General features: G+C 48.9%; 1 protein-coding gene across 1 annotated transcript in view; it reads right to left on the reverse strand.

Moving 5' to 3' along the window:
* Positions 1-1,543: 1,543 nt before the first annotated feature.
* The window catches only part of LOC130375884 (teashirt homolog 1-like), a 29,958-nt gene continuing 14,149 nt past the window's right edge, over positions 1,544-17,352 (reverse strand). Inside the window, exon 3 of the mRNA XM_056583032.1 lies at positions 1,544-6,877. Within this exon, the coding sequence (XP_056439007.1) occupies positions 3,384-6,877 (3,494 nt within the window). The 3' untranslated portion in view covers positions 1,544-3,383. The remainder of the gene's footprint in view (positions 6,878-17,352) is intronic.

Raw genomic sequence — 17,352 nt, forward strand, 5'->3', positions numbered from 1 at the left:
GACTAAAAATAGAGAAAAAGGATTCCATTCTGTATACAATATATGTTTCATGAGACGTATACATACGACTACGTATACGATTTGCTGACATTTAGACATAAATACAACAGAATTGATTGCTAATAAACGGTATATAACTATAGGCATGTCTGCGGAGCTACCATGTTGGATGCTGAGGTCTTCCCGGGTTGGAAATCCGACTGCATTTGGCGTTCCAGTTGAAATCTCTGTCATCCGTCTCCTGACTTTGTTGAACTTTATAGCCTCTCCTTCTTTGAGGGGCTATAAAACAGCCCGGGACCACAACAGAGGAGTGGTCCCGCTCTTCTGTTCATTGTGTGTTTCCCCCTCCGTGGTGCCATATGTGGATTGAGTCTGAGAAAGGCACTGTAAAATTGTATTTAGAAATGTATTATTATTTGATTATTTAATTATTCAGGACAATCTGATTCCAAGCATAACAACCTTTTAATTAGTATTATGTGGTATTATTATGGTGTCAATATACAACTACAAAATTGTATAACACAATATAGGATATATAGGTATTATTATGATTCATGACAATACAATAATACAGGTGATCTAGCCAAACAAACATTTTATAGTAAATCAACAAACATAAACATATGTGTTATTATTATGGGGTTAATAAACAAATACAATCTTGTATAAAACATGAAATATAGGACGAATCCCTGTATTATTATTATTATTATTATCCACGACAATCTGACAACCTGATAAATATGTGGTATTATGATATGAAAATATGGGTTAAAATAGGAATATAATATTGTTTAACATACTAAATGGAGGACTAATCGTTGCATCCATGGTTCTTATTCAAGACAGACTGAAACCTAGCAGCAACTGTTAAACACCATTTAACAGTTGAATACATAAGATTATTGGGTAGGCTACGGGGTTAATATGAGCATATAGACCCGGTAGAATGCCTTTTTGTAACTATAACAATTTATTTATCTTGCTTTTTTTTTCTCTCAGGTCAATATCTCTATTCTTTGGAACGACTGTCATATTTACCATATTATTTCCTGATTAACACACTAAATATAGGACTAATCCGTGTCTTATTGTACAGCGCTCTGTTCGTCTAGCAGGCAGCATCAGCAGCAGCTGCGTTCCCCGTTTACCAGGGAAAGGCCCGGGGCTGCTGGTGTGAAGATGACTGGAGCTACAGCGCGGTGTTGACTTTAATACCTTCAGCTGCACGCACACACGGGCAACGCGCATGCACGCACACACGCGCGCACATTTGCACGCACGCACCACTTTCTTTATCGGCAGCCTGTGAACCGTGCGTCTTATGTCAGTGTTAAACTATATAAAAACCACCTTTTTCCTTTTTTATGTTGCAATGCTCTACCGCCCCCCACCCCACCACCTCTCCCCGTCTGCTTTAAAGGGATCATGTTTTTCATTTTAAACACCTTAAGGCTAACAGACATGGAATGATCACAGCAGACGCACTAGGCTTTTTCAATACAACTATTTTAATGCAGTATTTTTTCAAGGTGACAATTATGCCACCGATCTCAGAGGGCGCTCGTATTTATTGTTTTGTCATGTTCTACTGTATGTTTTATGTCGTAACCTATGTCAGAAGGATAGTTTTTCTTTTAGATAAATCATCTATATTTTTTGAAAACCTTGAAAGACTATCATTATTTTTTGATTAAATGTAAAATGTGGAATCTGAATTTATATTTTTTGTGGGTTTTATTTTGCCAACCTAAATGTATATCGGATTATATCGTTTCAAGCATTGAATGGAAGATGAGCACAAAAAAAGGTAGTACACCTCATATTCTTTTACTCTATCAATGAGGTTTTAGGTTTGTTTCCAATGCGAGTCCATTGATACAATTAAAGCAACAATTCCCATTTGTGTGGAATAACATGTTCATCTGTCCTGAAATAAAAAGCACAAATTCCAATTATACTTTTTTGTGGTTATGTTTATAAATCCAAGAGAAAAAAACAAACAGTAGACATGTAAAAACCGAATAACTGTTGTAAATAAATGTACTAAAAGTAAATGTCATGGCCGTCAGACTATAAAATATGTCTATGTTTGTTTGTTTGAAAGGTCACATTCTCGCAAAGTCACTCAAACAACACAAAATGTTAATCAGGAACACAGAAGTTTATTCTACAATTGAGGATAAAATTGTCTCATCAGTACGAGGGTTCATCATCAAACAGCGTAAATCAATACTTTTAGGGGCATTGCTTGTATTAGTTTTTCATATACAGTACCATGCATCGGAGAAGATGCCACTGTTCATCATTTCATGTAAACCACATTAAGGGCTGGTCTACATTTCATTTAAAAAGAGACATAGTGGTCTTCCTTAACAGAATCTTTGTACATCATATCCCAATATTTGTCTATAAAATAACATCGTAAAAAATGCACACAGTACAAATAATGTGGAACTGTGAAAAGCAAGATATGATGACACATTTATACATACTCGCTTATTTTTATACAATTTATATGTTTAAAACTTAATTTATGCTCACGACCAAAGCTGCACATCGATGACAGAGGTGCTAATGTAAATACTGTACATGTTGAGACAACAGAAAAGGATATACAATGCATACAAAAAGAACCAAAGATGATCAAACACATCATGTTTGTGTTTTTAAAAGCAAATTGTAATTATTGTAATTGCTAAGTGTTATATTATCCCCATCATTTGAAGTGGTAAAGAGGAGCTAGGCTCTTAAAAAATGTGGTACGTTATTTTACATATGTATAAACCGAGCACTTTTCGAAAAAGACTTAAATTATAGCAATCTTTTTTTTGAAGGTACAAATAAAACGTTTTTTCCTCAATAACTTCATATAAACATTTCCCAAATTTGGTCAATAAGCATAATAATTTGGTCATTAGAGATCAAATTTCATGAGACGTATCCAGCCACTGCTTTTCATTTAAAGAAAACATGCACAAGTTTTCTCCCATAAATAATGTTGAAATGAATGTGAGCATGGCTAACATCGGAGAACGGTCCAGTTTTAAACCAAGAGATGGACTGTTCCCGAAGGCTCAGGACAGATGCAGTCAAAACAGAAAAGCAACAATCAGTCAGTGACTATATAGCACAATGGCTCCTTCATTAAATCAAGTTTTACGTTTGTATCACACCAAAAACAATTTGTTTTGGTATCACCGCGAAACAGCCCCTTACCCCTGCCCAAAACTGATTATCAAGTGGTATTAAAGCTACTATAATTTCATTCGAATATCTATTAATCAAACATAAAATACAGCTGTGGCACTATCAGAAATGGCAGATTGCAGCTTCGAGATATAGTGCAACGATAATCTGTCATGCTTCATTTAACTTTATAGGTTATCCGTCTTTTCCAGCTCCTTCACAAAGAGGAGGTGGTCTTCCGGTGACTTCCCGTGGGACTTGCAAAGGTGCAGTTTAATTGCATGCTTGCTCACAAAGGTCCGACTGCACATTTTGCACTGTAGTACCGAACCAGTGTCCTGTTCTGTGAGTCCCAGTGAGCTGAACGTCTTCTCTGCTATTCTCACCGCATGCTGCCCTAGCAAGTCTATGGAAAGCTTGGAAAGGTCATTGAGGGTGAAGCCCAGATGGGACTCCAAATGAGCTATATAAGAGGAAGGTGTCCGATATTGTGACGCGCAGTCACTGCACAAAAAGAGAGGGTGGCCTGTGTCAATGTTTTTCAGGAACTTTGTGCTACCTGTCCGCTTTAGCTGATACTTCACATTGGCCAGCCAATGTGAGATAGTAGTCATGGAAAGGCCAGTGAATTTACAGATGTGCACCCTTTCCTGGGGTCCCAGGTCGGTGATGATCAGCTTTCCCTCTGGGGTGTCCCGGAGACTCGAGGCGAACTGGGCTTGGAGGATCAAGAGGTGTTGGGGGTTCCAGTTCGACTGTCGGCCTTTGCGTCTTTGGATGGGAGAGAGGTCTTCGTAGCCCTCTTCAAAAACACTGCTGTCCATGTCTGACTTCTCCGAGGTCGAGGACGGCGTCGTCGACTTTGGCGTCAAACGGCCTGTCAGGTTTTTCACCATGTCCGAAATATCCATTAACGCGTTCTCCCGCAAGGGCGGAGATATCGAGGGATAATGGCTGGCGACGACTCTCTTGCAGCTGTTCACGTGACTGTTGTTCAGTGCAGGAGATGTGCTGTTGCCTGTGCTGCCGTTGGCGTTTTTGGATTTGGTCAAGTCCATGGGCTGGTCCTCATCCCCGTGGTACTGGCTCGGTGGCTCCTTCTGCTTGGCCGGGACAGAGCTGGCAAGGGGCTTCTCTACTGTGGTGTTGTTGATGTTGCTGTTGTTGATGTTGTTGTTGAGCTTGTGAAGCATTGAGAAGGGATCTGTGAAAGGTGTGGACACCTTTGCCGCTTTTCCCAGGTGATTGTTCATGATGGACTGCAGTGCACTGAGAGGGTTCACGAGGGGCTGCTCGGGGGAATGATCTGTGATTATTCCTAGCTTATTGCAGCCGTTAGAAACCGCCACTTCAGGAGACACCGCCTCGCTCTTCACCTGCACGTCCATTTTACTCTCTTCCACCTCACCTACTTTGTCTCTGAACTCAGTTCGGTCCTCTGGGGTATTTCTTTTCGCTGGTCTGAACAGGTTTTCCTGCTTGGGCGAGACCTGTTTTTCCCTAGGAGGCGGTGAGGGGGATTTGGTCGCCACAGACTTACACTTTCTTTCCGACCGACTTTCCTCCCATTCCCTCTTCACCGAGCTCTTCCCGGTTACTTTCTCCACCAGCTCCTCCATGGCGAGCATGTTGCTCCTGCGGTTAGGAGGCGGAGAGGGGCTATTGGGCGAGTGGATCAGAGAGCCCATGTCAGACGACAGCACCTTCATGCTGGTGCTGCTAAATAAAGGCTGCACCTGGGCGCACGAGGAAAAGGTCGACTTCAGAGCGCCGTGGAGTTGATAGGCAGCATGAATGCTGGTGTATCCGCCCCAGGTGGGTGCACCTGTCTGGGCCTTGCTGATTGCACTTGACACCGCGTTCTCCAATGACTTGAGGATGTCTACGCCACCTTTAGGAGCCTCCTCCAGATCAGCCTCGGTGAGGTATTTATGAGGCTGGTTCTTCCCGACTTTTTCGCTCTTCTCGGACGGATCTTCCTTCTCCTCTTTTATCTTTTTCTCGGGGACTTGGACCTCCATGCTTTCTTCTTCCATCTCCTCCTGCTTCTGTTCCTCCTCTTTCTTCTCCTCTGGGGTTTGGGGCCGCGTCGGAGACTCTGGCTTCCCATTGGGCGCCGGGAGTCGTGTCGTGGTCGGCGGGAGGGGGATAGATTGGAACTTCTCCTCGACGACCGGGTCGAACACCAACTGCTTCCCTTTCTTAGAGGCTGAGTTGGTGACCTTGAGGAAGTGTCCCGTGACCATCATGTGGGCGGTCAGCTGCTGCAAGGTATCATGGGAACTGCCGCACTCCATGCACTTGAGAATCTGCGCCTTACGCGCCTCAAACTGCCACGTGTAACTAGCGCCGTTTTGGTAACCGTAGCGATTGTTGGCGGTGACATAAGGGTTGACCAGTTTCTGAGTCTCTTTCGGCGTCTCCCCCAGCGGCACGCACGATGACCCGGACTCCGGTGAACTGGGCGTCACCAGCTCTTGAAACGGTCTCTTTTTGCTCGGCGGCACCATTTTGGAGGTGAGGGTGGGCATCGGCTCCTTGAGAGGCACTTTCTGGTAGTGTTTCGTTTTGATCATGTGCACGCTCAGGTCCTGAAGGGACTCAAAGGAGTGGCCGCAGTACATGCACTTGAGGACCTTCTGGGCGTCCTCCTTGCCCTCCATCTCCATGAGGGAGCGCTTGCGGGGCTTGGACCAGCGCTTGCCCCGGTCGTCCTCCTTGTCCTTGTTGTCGTCCCGGTAGTGGCCCGACTCGTTCATGTGCACCGTCAGGCCCACCAGCGTGTCGTAGGCCCCGCTGCAGTCCTTGCAGCGGAACTTGCTGGCGCCGGTGAACACGGGCCCATACAGCTTGTTGTTCTGCCTGTACAGCTGCACCGTGCTGAAGAGGCTGGGCTCGGGCAGAAGGTGGTACGGCGTGTGCTGCAGGGTCTTTGCCAAGGCGGCTTGGTGCCAGTCGTAGGCCACACCGCCGCTGTTGTTGTTAGCGCAGTGGTTGCTCATGCTGTTGCTGCTGTTTGAGTGGCTCGTCGCCGTACTGGTGTTGACGCTGCTGGTGGTGGTGGTGTTGGTGGAGGACATGGAGGCGATGCCACTGCTGTTGGTGCTGCTACTGCTGGTTTTCACGTGGACGTTCCCCTGGCTGTGACTGCTACTGCCGCTCGTACTGAGGAAGCCATTGCTCCCTTTGTGATTCCTCCCGTTGTGGGTGTTGGCTCTCAGGTTGTTCCCCTGTTTACTCTTGAGCATATCCATAGCGATGCTGGACCAGGAGGCCTCCGAGATCAGGTTTGCATAGACGGCCTTCATCTGCTCCAGGCTGTCCTGCAGCGACAGGCCGTTGGCAGGCTCTGGGATCTCCACCACCGCCGGGGTGGCCGGTTTGTCCTCCACCACCTTGGCGGGGGCCGGTTTCTCCTCCTGGACCTCATGGAAGGCAGGGGGAGGGGTCTTGATGTCGGCGAGCTGCTCGCTGCTGTTGCTGAGCGGGGAGGCGTAGCCGGCGTCCGGGTTGGTGCCATTGCTGAGTGGGGAGTTCTGGCAGCTGAAGTGGTCGGCAAGGTCGTCGTCGTCGTTGAAGAGGTACTCCCCCTCCTGGCCGTCTAGGGACAGCCCGTCGTCCTGCAGGTGCTCGTCCTCCGGGAGGGTCTTGTTGTCTTTGACGTCGTCATCAGGACCGTACGCTGTAATACAAGACGACACAAAGGGGAGATGTTAGCTTTGCTGTGTCGAGTGGCGCAATTTATAGAGGCATACAACGGTAATGGGCGAGTGTGATCGGTTTCATGGGAGATTTTATGATGCAAGTCTGATGAAACGCCCTGCTGAGAGTCTACTGGAGGTAGGGGCAATAATCCCAAAGAGGGTTTTGTCAATAGTCCAGGCGGAGGACACAGCTTTGCAATAATAAAGTGGCCGACATCCATATCCCGACATTGATAGATCGTCCTCCTCACTGCAAGGCTTAATGAACGTATTGAACACCACGGCTCGGCAAGGGTACGGCGCCGTTGGAGTCGTAGCAATATTTACCATCACGAGAGACAAAACCTGCCCTCAAGATGTACAAGGGAATAATAAAAATGTGTGTGAATGTAAATAAATCTTTTGCCTCAACTAATGCATTTAGATTCCTTTAAAATGTCTTTGATACTATAGAATAAAAACAGAGATACAAAGATGTATTCATCCACACCACAAGAAGGACAACATATTTATTTCCATAGGGTGAGAATTGTTATGATATAATTGTACGGATCGGGGTACTGGACAAACCAGCCTACAGAATATATACATAACCCTCATTTTACATTGAACGTGTCACTGTGGGTGGTCGCTGTTCACTCGAATAACATGCCTCACGTAGTACGGAATTCACAACTAAGACATGGAAGGGTTGGAGGTGTGGGTAGGAGGGTAGTGGGGGAGGGCGGGGGGGGTAGTGCCAGCTGCCACGGCCCAGCCAGGCCTCGCTTGGCTGGGCTGAAGCTGGCAGCGGCGGTGGAAGTCTTCCCAGCGTGGTACCAGGAAATGACCAGTGGACATGACACGTCCTGTTGCCACTGCTGTGCCCACCCCCTCCACCCCCCCACCCCCTCCTTGTTTTGCAGGAAGTCATGGAAGGCGTCTGTAGGAAATAACTGTCATCCATTTTGTTGTTTTTATTACCGTGGTTTATGCGCAAAGTGTTGAGTTTTGAGCGAGTCTTGAGACCAGGTGCTTAACGGCGTCGGTCGGAACACTTTTTAAAACACTCGGTCAACTTTTGTCAACAAAAAGGATGTCGGTTGACGGAAAAAAATGAGGAACTATGATCGCTATCGTTGCGTAAATAATGCTCACGGGGATAGACACACTCGACAAGGACATTGTCTCTGGTGCGCGGAGAATAGCCGGCACAATGGCTTTCAATAAAATCTTTCAATAAAAAAAAAAGAGAGAGGGAGGGGGGGAAGAGAGAGAGCAAGAAAGAGTGGGAAACAGAGAGAGAAAGAGAGAGAGAACCAGAGAGAGACAGACACGGAGAAAGACACACAAGCGAAACAGACACGCATAGAGAAATGGAGCGAGAGGGAGGAGACACACACACACACACGCACACAAACACACACACGCACACACACACACAAAGACACACACACAGGGTTAGATATGCTAAGGCAGCCCAGCCCGGCCGTTCTAAGATGCTTGTCAGAGGTGCCAGCATCAGTCTCCAGCGAGCAGGCAGATGTGCTGTCAGCTCCTAACAGCATGTAGCTCTCTATCCCATAATCGGAACGGACGTAATACCTGATGTTTGTGAGGTGCCAGTTACTGCTGCTGGGTGGATGTTGTGCAGTGGGTAGTGTGTGTGTGTCTGAGTGGGTGAGTGTGAGGGTATTAGTGTGTATGTGTGTTTGTGATGCAGTGTGTGTGTGATGCAGTGTGGTGTGATGCAGTGTGTGTGTGTGTGGTGTGTGTGCACGTGCGTTCATGTGCGCATCTCTGCCATGTGTATTTCTAGTGTATCGCGCGTTTCCATGCATGTTTGTATGCTATGCAGTACATATTGTGTGTTGCTCTGCTGGTGTGTGTGCGTGTGTGTGGCACACATGTGCTTGTGTGGTGCGTGTCGTTGTGCGCGCGCCCGTGCGTGTGCGTGTGTGCGCTTCGCAGAAACACCACTCCTGAAAGCAGAAGCTCCCTTCGGCGCTCCAGTCCACTCTCTGCACTCTTTAGTTCCCTTCTAACTCCACAGCCCCCCCCCCCCTAACTCCACAGCCCCCCCCCCCCCCCCCCTAACAGGCGGACCCCCACTCCGTCCTGAGACCTCTGAATTAAAACCAATACTGGAGAAGGAGCCCCGATGCACCTTTCACCCCCCGGTCGGCGCCGGCGCCCACACCGTGGGACTAGCGGTAGTCTGGAGAAACAGTACAACAAGCTGACTCCTCATTAAAGTTAACAGAGAGAGAGAGAGAGAGAGAGGGAGGCGGGGGGGGGGAGAGAGAGGGGGGGAGGGTATGGGGAGAGAGAGAGAGAGAGAGAGGGAGGGAGGGTAGGGGAAAAAAGAGAGAGAGAGGGAGGGAGGGTAGGGGAAGAGAGAGAGAGAGAGAGGGAGGGAGGGAGGGTAGGGCAAGAGAGAGTGAGAGAGAGAGAGAGAGAGAGAGAGAGAGAGAGAGAGAATATTGAAGCGAAGCGGCCAGGCTGGTGAAGAGACAGATAGAGAGCGAGGCCCGACATAAAGAAGATACACACACACATACCCCCGAAACACACACATACACCCACGCACACACAGAAAAGGCTCTCCTACGCCAACTAAACACGAGTCCTTCTCCGCTCCGCGTGGCATGTTGACAGCCGTCAGTGTCAGGGCCGTGTCAGTGTCAGCCCCGGGTGTCAGTGTCCGCACAAACAAGCCTTCTGCGGGCTTCCGGAAGGGAAAAATAAATAAATAAACAACAACAAACACAAGTCAGCCATTTTTCCCCTTCCCTCCCTCCCTCCCTTCGTCTCCCCCCCCCCTCCCAGCCCCCTCCTCTTCCTCCCTCGCCGCCATCTGCGTCAGAAAAAAAAAAAAAAAGGCTGCCGTGGGTGTCACCGGCGGCTAATAAGGCAATCAGAGATGGAAAAGATGCTGACACGGCAGATCTCCGCATCACTCAGAACAAAAGAAGAAGAACAGGGAGGAGGGAGGGGGGAGGGGGGGGGGATTAAATCGTGGGGGAGGGAGAGGTTTGTGGCGGTGGTGGGGTGTGTGTGTGTGTGTGTGTGTGTGTGTGTGTGTGTGTGTGTGGGAAGGTGTCTGTTGTGGTTGTCAATCAAAAGTGTAAGCCCACTTTGTGCTGCCAGGGTGGATGGGGAAGTTTTGAAAAGAGATGAGGAAAGAAAAAGACCAGAAAAAAAAAAAGAAGAGAATTCTGTTTAGGCTAGCGCACTCAAAGTTGAGGCCAGTGTGTGTGTGTGTGAGTGTGTGTGTGTGTGGAGCTGTGTTTCTAAGTGTATGTGTTTTTCGTGTCACTCTCTGTAATCCTATGTGTGTGACGTACGCTTGGTCAAACACGTGTGTGTGTGTGTGTGTGTGTGTGTGTGTGTGTGTGTGTGTGTGCCGGTGTCACGGCGTGTCAGGTGCAGCAGGGGGATCTGCGACGGGTGGCGTGGGGGAGGAGGGGGGAGGAGGGGGGGGGGAGAGCCATCTGCGTGGGGGAGAGGGGCCTGTCACTTCGACTGTGTCCAGGGCCCCTTGCCTCCTCAGTACAGACAGGTGACACCCCCCCCCCCCCCCACCTCCACCTCCACCTCCACCTCCACCCACCTCCACCCTGGCCCTCTTCCCTTCCGCTGCCCACCTCACCACACACGTACACCTTCACACTGTTTAGTACTGTAACTATCCAGTCGTTTGGTCTAACTTCCATCCACGCTGACCTACGGAGGATTCAGAGGTCATTAAGGAGCCGGTAGGGCTGAGGGGTGTCTTGCTCACAGGTTAGGCATGTTGACATTTGGGATCGAACCCAGTAGCTTTTGGACATTGAGTCGCACACCTGCCGAGACACGAATACTGCCATGCTACACCTACACCACCCGACCGCCCTCACCATGCAGTGCGGTGGTCCGCACTTAACACGTCGGACTAACTGAGCTGCAGACGTTTGAGAACACACACTTAAAAATGCAGAGTAAAGAAAATAATTTGCCGAAACACATTGCTTCAATTATTCAGTATGTTCTGTGCTTTCTGTGGCATTTCCAAGACATTACATTATTTATTTTTATTTAGAGAGTAAGATACATCACCGTAGGACCTTATCAATAAAAAAAAGCGAACATACCAAGGTTGGTGGAAGCAACCCCATCTCCCCCCACACATGCAAAACTACCAGCACAGACCTAAAACAGGGGATCACCTGTCCCTCTCTCGCTGAGGCGATGTGAATAGGATAAAGTGAGAGAGATGAATAAAAAGGAGAGACTGAGCGAGAGAGACTCATTTGCGGTACTAATGTCCAATTCCACCCGGCGACAGCGGTGGGGAACTGAGGGACGAAGCACCCTACAGGGCTCTCTCTCTCTCTCTCTCTCTCTCTCTCTCTCTCGCTCTCTCTCGCTCTCTCTCGCTCTCTCTCTCGCTCTCTCTCTCTCTCTCTCTCTCTCCCTCTCCCTCCCTCCCTCTCCCTCCCTCTCCCTCCCCCCCCCCATTTAGCCGGCCGTTCCCAGTCCGCGGCCGTGGCGTTCAGCGTTCCTGGCAGTCTTATTTCTCCGTGCCGATGCGCTTTGTCACCGCAGGCGCCATTCCCCGCCACTCACCGCTGATGCTTGTCGACAGGACTGATCAGTGTGTGTCACTGACCCACGAGCTGCTACCTTCTCCATCCCCGTGTGTGTGTGTGTGTGTGTGTGTGTGTGTGTGTGTGTGCGTGTGTGTGTGGGGGGACGACGACCGAGGGAAGGAGGTGGAGAGCGGGAAAGAGGATCGGAGAGAGAGAAGGAAAGTCGGTCGTAAATAAAATGACGTTATTATTTCCTCTCCGTCCCGTCCTCCACGCCGAGGAGCCAATTATGGTAATGCCCGAGTATGTCAGGTAATCTCCCGCCTTTTCCGTCTTTCTGTTTCGGGGGAGCTGACACTGTCTGTTTGGCGCGCGAGCGGCGGGACGGACGCTAAGCGCGGCCGTCGGCACGGCGATACGCCGGAGCGTCACATCTCTGGGCCGCGTCACATAGAATCACTCAGAGGGGGCCCGTCTTTTTCGCGGGGGCCCTTGCTGAACTTTGAGAATGTATCGTTACAGCTAGCCGCCGCCGCCACCGAGCCTAACCGCGTACTAAAGCTTGTATTCTCTTTTTGATTGTTAATATTTGCAGAGGAGCTTCATCAATCAAAGCCCGACCGTCGGTCTTGTTTTGGCCGGATGACACCCAGGTGTCCGGGCCCTGGTTTTACATTCAGACCACAATCCGACACTGCTTACCATTCAGTCACCTCACAGACACGTTCATCCGATGTGTCTTCACGGATAATTCTCATTGAGGAGCAGATAGCGGTTAGGGCGTCTTTCTCAAGAACCGGGTTACGGACATTGTGGTTTAGATGCAGAACCATTCGTTTTTTGTGTGTCTCACTGGGTACGAGACGCACAACTGAAAGGTGCTGGGTTCGAAACTACTACAGCCTAATACAGTATCCTGCCCCCTTTAGTAATACATTAAGTAATACATGAGTATGAGCATGAGCATAGGTACAACCACCTCCACCACCTTAGCATTAACCACAGCCGAAGGCTTTTCCCTGATAGCCTGGCCCTCCCCCTCCCTCCCTCCCTCCCTCCCTCGCTCTCTCCCCACATGGTCTGGATGGTCCACCATATGGCACAATAGCTCGGGGGAGAGGGGGTGGTTTTATGAGTGGCGTGCCGTACAAATCCATCTTGTCAGTTTCCGTGGAAAAAAAGGACTAAAGAAACTTCCGGTAAACAAAGCATTTGTTGCGGCTGGGTCAGGGCTGAAGGTAATGCGCTAGTCGAGCTGCTCGTGGGAATGCAAATGTGTAGTGTTTTTTTCTTTTAAAGGTTAATTCGGTTTGAGTCTTTCGTGTAGGGAGTTGTCGTGGCTACGTAAATTGTGCGATTAAATTGGACTGGTTGTGGCAAAGAAGAACGTTGTTGTGTACTGATTCTACGCCGGCGCTTACCTTGACAAGAACGCCCTTTTTGAGGTTATTTGGGGTGAGCTGACGTAACAATGTCGAACGCAAACTATTGTAGATTCTAGCGTGGTCGTTTTTTAATTTCACCACACGTTTAACTGCCCCTGACCTGCTCTTTATTTGGCCTCTCCCCATTGTTTCATGTTTATTCAGGTCTCGGGGTGAGTCCATCCCGTGACGCCACGACTCCGTAATAAATCACCCTCGCCCTCACCCCTACCTGTCAGCCCCCGACGCAGGGTCGCCTCCACACACCAGCCAGTGGTCATTAGATCAGCCACACAATGCACCGCCGTGCGACCCGTCCCACGGTCTGCACTATCAAACCGCGGACATTAGGTGGAAGGGGTTTTGAATGTCTGCTTTGTCGGTTGGTAGGTCTGCTCATCGGGCCGGTTGGTCGGTTAGGTCGGACGCTAGCTGGGTTAGTGGGTTTGTTGTTAGCCCTGGGCGGTTATCTAGTAAAAGATGAGAAAATGCTAATAGCGCTGGGATTGACCCAGATTTAAAAGGCTGTATCTGTTTACAGGGATATTTCATATATTAGCAGAACCGCAGTTGGAGACTCCTACCAATTCCCCTCGGTGTGTGTGTGTGTGTACTTGTGTCTATGTGTGTGTGTGTGCGTGTGTTTGTGTGTGTGTGTGTGTGTGTGTGTATTTATGTGCCTGTGCGGGTGTATGTGTACATATGTCCGTGCGAGTGTGTGTGTTGTTCCTTTTACCTGCACAGTGTGTGTGTGTGTGTGTGTGTGTGTGTGTGTGTGTGTGTGTGTGTGTGTGTGTGTGTGTGTGTGTGTGTGTGTGTGTGTGTGTGTGTGTGTGTGTGTGACAGTGGAGCTTCCTCAACTAAACAACAGCTGCGCCCATCGCCTAGCAACAGCCAGTTGATGGATGACCCCCAAAGATGGATAATTAGCATAAATCATGCTTAGGCTACGGAGAACAGCGAATGAAAATCAAACACAACAAACAAAAACAAACTCAACTTCATTTCCGCCATGGTTACCTCTAGGTGTACTCTTTTTCTGCGGGAATGGGCTCACCCACACAAACACACACACAAACACAAACACACACACACACACTTTTTTTTGCAAATATGTTTGGGGCATAACAAGGATAATCGAAAGTGACAAAGTACTCAGCAAAATTTCCCCGGTATGAGTATGTTCGTGCATACGTGCAAGTCTGTGTGTCTGTGTGTGTGTCTGTGTGTGTGTGTGTGTGTGGGGGGGGGGGGGGTTTGGGGGCGGATGGTCCAGATATTGGCCAGTGTTTGGAATGAGGACTTAATGAAATGAATCATGTGAATCATGATGAAAAACTCCATAGTGATGGAGGATAGAGACAGACAAAATGACAAAACAAAGTGTGAAGCAGAAGAGAGAGAGAGAGAGAGAGAGAGAGAGAGAGAGAGAGAGAGAGAGAGAGAGAGAGAGAGAGAGAGAGAGAGGGAGGGAGAGAGAGAGAGAGAGAGAGAGAGAGAGAGAGAGAGAGAACAGAGGGAATGAATAGAGGGACAGGAAATGAGTGTCGACGTGGTGAGTGAAAGATAGAGAGTCAGAGGCAAGGGGTCAAGGAAAGGCTTCAACTCTGTATGTGTGTGTGTGTGTAAGAGAATGTATGTGTACACATAGTAAACAAAAAGTGTGGGGGAAAGGGAGAGAGAGAGCGAGAGACAGAGGGGAGACATACAGACAGACAGACGGAGAGACAGAAGGCCAAAAAAGGGTCAAAACCTAACCAGTTCAGTCCAGCCAAGTCCGGTTTCACAATAAGCCATCAATCAGCTCTCTCTTTGCTGTCACCGCCCCCCCCGCCCAACACACACACACACACACACACACACACACACACACACACACACACACACACACACACATCTCACAGGGGCCATCCACTTTGTACACCGCTGAGGCACAAAACACAGAACACACACCCCAACTCGTGGACATGCACACACAGACACACACTTCCATGAATCTGACCCCTCTGCTCACTGCAGGAAGCCCACTAAAACTATGCATGTAAAGTTTGATTTAGGACAACACACACAGTGACACACACACACACACAGTCACACACACACACACACAGTCACACACATCCCCACCCACCAAATGGACAACATTCAATCCACTCCACTTGTAGCGTGTGAAACCTCATCATTTTCACAGCTAGGATTTCATTATCAGCAAAAAATACTACATCACAGCCTACAATTTGGAGGGGAGTGGACAAAGAGAGAGAGAGAGAGAGAGAGAGAGAGAGAGAGAGAGAGAGAGAGAGAGAGAGAGAGAGAGAGAGAGAGAGAGACACAAAGAGAGAGAGAGAGAGAGACACAGAGAGAACGAGAGAGAGAGAGAAAAAAAGAGATTGGGAGAGAGTGGGTGGCAGAGAGAGAGAGAGAGAGAGAGAGAGAGAGAGAGAGAGAGAGAGAGAGAAAGCGGGTGGGAGAGGGAGAGGGGGAGAGTGCAGGGGTGAGAGAGGGTGAGAGAGGAAGCGATCCTTCAGCACTGTACAATATTAAGACCGTGGGCACCGGACAGCGGGCGGCTGAAAGGTTCTGGGAGAAAGGAGGGAGAAGAGTCTGGTTTCGTCCCCCATGCACTCACCCTACTGTGTCCTCTACCGTGACACACACATGCACACGCACACACACAGACACGCACGCACACATACACACGCAGGAAGGGGAGAGAGAAAAAGGGGGGAGCAATGGTACCATAATTCTGATATCCACAATCAATCAGTGGAGAACAGAGCGATCCATCTTCAATAATGTTAATCGAGGAAGGGTGTGTGTGTGTGTGTGTGTGTGTGTGTGTGTGTGTGTGTGTGTGTGTGTGTGTGTGTGTGTGTGTTGGGAGGTGGGTTAGAGGACAGAGGTAAACCAGGGGGTATGTGACAGCAGGACTGCAGAACAGTGTAGGATTAGAGGCTTTGTGTGTGCGCTAGGTGTGTGTGTGGTGTGTGTGTGGTGTGTGTGTGTGTGTGTGTGTTTGTTTGTTTGTGTGTGTGTTGTGTGCGTGTGTGTGCGATCGGTGACTGATGGCTGTCAGCTTGCATCTGGCAACGAAAATAAATTAGGCTTATGAAGACAAATGAACCGGCTGTGGAGAGAGTAACGGGGTGGAGAGAGAGAGAGAGAGAGAGAGAGAGCGGAGAGACAAGAGAGAGGAGAGAGGAGCGAGAGAGAGAGAGATGACATAGAGAGAGAGAGAGAGAAGAGAGAGAGAGGAGAGAAGAGATGAGAGAGAGAGAGAGAGAGAGAGAGCGAGAGAGCGAGAGCCAAATAGAGAGAGGAGAGAGAGAGAGAGAGAGAAATAGAGAGAGAGAGAGAGAGACATAGAGAGAGAGAGAGAGAGAGAGAGAGAGAGAGAGAGAGAGAGAGAGAGAGAGAGAGAGAGAGAGAGAGAAAGACATAGAGTGTGAAAGACGGAGAGAGAGAGAGAGAGAGAGAGAGAGCGAGAGCGAGAGTGAAGGGAGGAAGGGAGGAAAGAAGGAAGAATACGAATAGCTAGGTGAGGTAAGAAGAGAAAAATGTCATTTGTAATTCCGATAGAAACAAGACTTGAATAACATGGGGCTAGTTTTGGTAACTGGCACCATTAATACCATTCCCAAGCTAATAGGACGACTCCTTCACGTAACTGTGGCTTCCATGGCTCTACCAAGTATGTATTTGACTGTGTGTATTAATTGCAGCGTGTTCAAAGTTTGTGTGTGTGTGTGTGCGTGTGCATCGAAGTGTGTTTCACCATGTGTGTATTCGTCTCTCTGCGTGTGTTCAAACTAAAACTGTGCATTTGTTTCCTTGTCCATCCCATGACACTCCCTCTCTCTCCCTCTCCCTCTCTCCTTCTCCCCCCTCTCTCTCTCTCTCTCTCTCTCTCTCTCTCTCTCTCAGGGGCCGAGTCACGGGGCTGTCTAGCCTCTTCCAGGCCTGGCGCCCCTGGCTTGATAAATGACACGTGTCATTCTGTCAGCCCCTGCCATCCGGGCTGGGAGGCCCCGAGCTGATGTATGGCCGCCCGGACTAAAGGAAATCAGAGCGCTTTGGCAGCGCCCCAGAGAACAGAGCCTCTTAAAACACACGCCGTGCAGTTGTGTGAGTGTGTTAGGTAGTGTAATGGTGTGTGTTTGTGCATCTGTGTGTGTGTGTGAGTGTGCGTTAGGTAGTGTGATGTTGTATGTTTGTGTATCTGTGTGTGTGTGATAGTGTGGGGGAGATGCTTGCTGCATATGGAGTTTTTTTTGTGGGGGGCGTGAGTGAGTGAGTGAGTGAGTGAGTGAGTGAGTGAGTGAGTGAGTGAGTGAGTGAGTGAGTGAGTGAGTGAGTGAGTGAGTGAGTGAGTGAGTGAGTGAGTGAGTGAGTGAGTGAGTGAGTGAGTGAGTGAGTGAGTGAGTGAGTGAGTGAGTGAGAGAGTGAGTGAGTGAGTGAGTGAGTGAGTGTTCTGGTGAT

This window comes from Gadus chalcogrammus, chromosome 22, assembly GCF_026213295.1.
Source record: "Gadus chalcogrammus isolate NIFS_2021 chromosome 22, NIFS_Gcha_1.0, whole genome shotgun sequence".
Classification (NCBI taxonomy): domain Eukaryota; kingdom Metazoa; phylum Chordata; class Actinopteri; order Gadiformes; family Gadidae; genus Gadus; species Gadus chalcogrammus.